The 1404-nt window shown below is 36.7% G+C and overlaps 1 protein-coding gene across 1 annotated transcript in view; it reads left to right on the top strand.

The window, feature by feature from the left end:
- Positions 1-1404, top strand: part of LOC119585411 (integrator complex subunit 3-like) — a 12539-nt gene that overhangs the window by 10346 nt on the left and 789 nt on the right. Inside the window, exons 6-7 of the mRNA XM_037934074.1 lie at positions 1-189; positions 312-804. The exon at positions 1-189 is cut by the window's left edge and continues 1 nt beyond it. Coding sequence (XP_037790002.1) covers positions 1-189; positions 312-804 — 682 coding nt within the window. The remainder of the gene's footprint in view (positions 190-311; positions 805-1404) is intronic.

Genomic DNA, 1404 nt, shown 5'->3' with positions numbered 1-1404 from the left:
AGAAAAAAGTTTGCAGTGGGAGACGGTAGAACAACTCTTTTTGTGGCAACTCGCCAAGGCTCATGAGATCCCTGTCGACTGTTGCTTGTCTGTGATGCCGAAGCTCAAGTTTACCTCACATTCTGCTGTTGTCACGAACACCCATGGGGAGGCACTTTCTAATATCCTCATGATGCTACGAAGAGAATCGTAAGTTTTGTGTCTTTTGATATACAAGTGTGGACCAGTTAGGGATGTGGAAGAATGAAAATATTTTCTGAAATGAGAAGGATAAATAGATGGTTAAATATTAATAATTTTTTATTTTGCAGTCCATCAGAGGTCCTGCTAAGAACACTGCTTCAAAGAGAATGCAGGCTGGAGGACCCAACAGTGGCTACCATCCTGCAGTATTGGGTTCAACGCTATGAAGACAAGATGGCAAAGCTTATCAATGATGTTGTCAACAACAAACCGCAGCCATCACCAAACAAACGGAAACGTAACCAAAGTACAAAAGCCAGTGCAGTCCCATTGGACCAAGTGTTATCACATTTGAACCATTTGCGGACAGCATGCGGTCAAACAACATTTTTTGCATTAACTACCATGCAGGACACACTGCAAACAGCCCAAAATCAGTGTACTGAAACGCAGAAGAAAAAATATTGTGATTTGTTTGCCCTTATTGAAGAAGAGGAAGAGGAAGAGCCGGAGCCTGAACCTCAAAGAAAAACCAAGTCTAATCGAGGTAGAAAGCCAAAGGGACGGAAGAAACAGGAATCGGAAAGTGAAGAAGAGAGTAGTGAGGCAAGTCTCCAGATAGTGAGTTTTAAGAATAATGTTGGATATTAGATTTAAGGAATAGAAGTTAAGTTATATTAGTTTTTACTTTCTATTCTCCTCTTTAGAAATTATTTTTAATCTTTACTATCATTTTTCTTTTGTGTGTGTGTGTATGAGAGAAAAAGCAGGCTGCCATAAATAAGTAGGTTGCTTTTAGGCAGATGTAGTGATTATCAGTGTATAAATATTTAGAAACTAGCGTATGTGACACACATTATATTCTTAAATCAAGGGTTCAAGAAATAGCTTTACATCCTTCAACTTCCCGAATAAAGTAGCTTCAGACCATATCAAAGGCATTATATATTTTAAGAAATATTTCTTGTATCTTTATTTATAAGTGTTATCACTATATTTACTTCATGTCAAGTACTAAATCATAGAGTATAGACCATTCATTGATATTGCAAAAAGATATTTTGACAAGCCTTATAGTATGACTTTTTTCTTAGACTGAGGATAATCCTAGCTAGAAGTAAAAAGAAAAAAGTAATAAAAGAATAGTAAAGAAATAGATAAATGAAAATAATGAAGTGCATCAGTCCACGTTATACCGGGAGCTGAAGAGCTTGTCATGTC

This window comes from Penaeus monodon, chromosome 19 (assembly GCF_015228065.2).
Source record: "Penaeus monodon isolate SGIC_2016 chromosome 19, NSTDA_Pmon_1, whole genome shotgun sequence".
In the NCBI taxonomy this organism is placed as follows: Eukaryota; Metazoa; Arthropoda; class Malacostraca; order Decapoda; family Penaeidae; genus Penaeus; species Penaeus monodon.
This window is presented reverse-complemented; position numbering and strand designations above follow the sequence as displayed.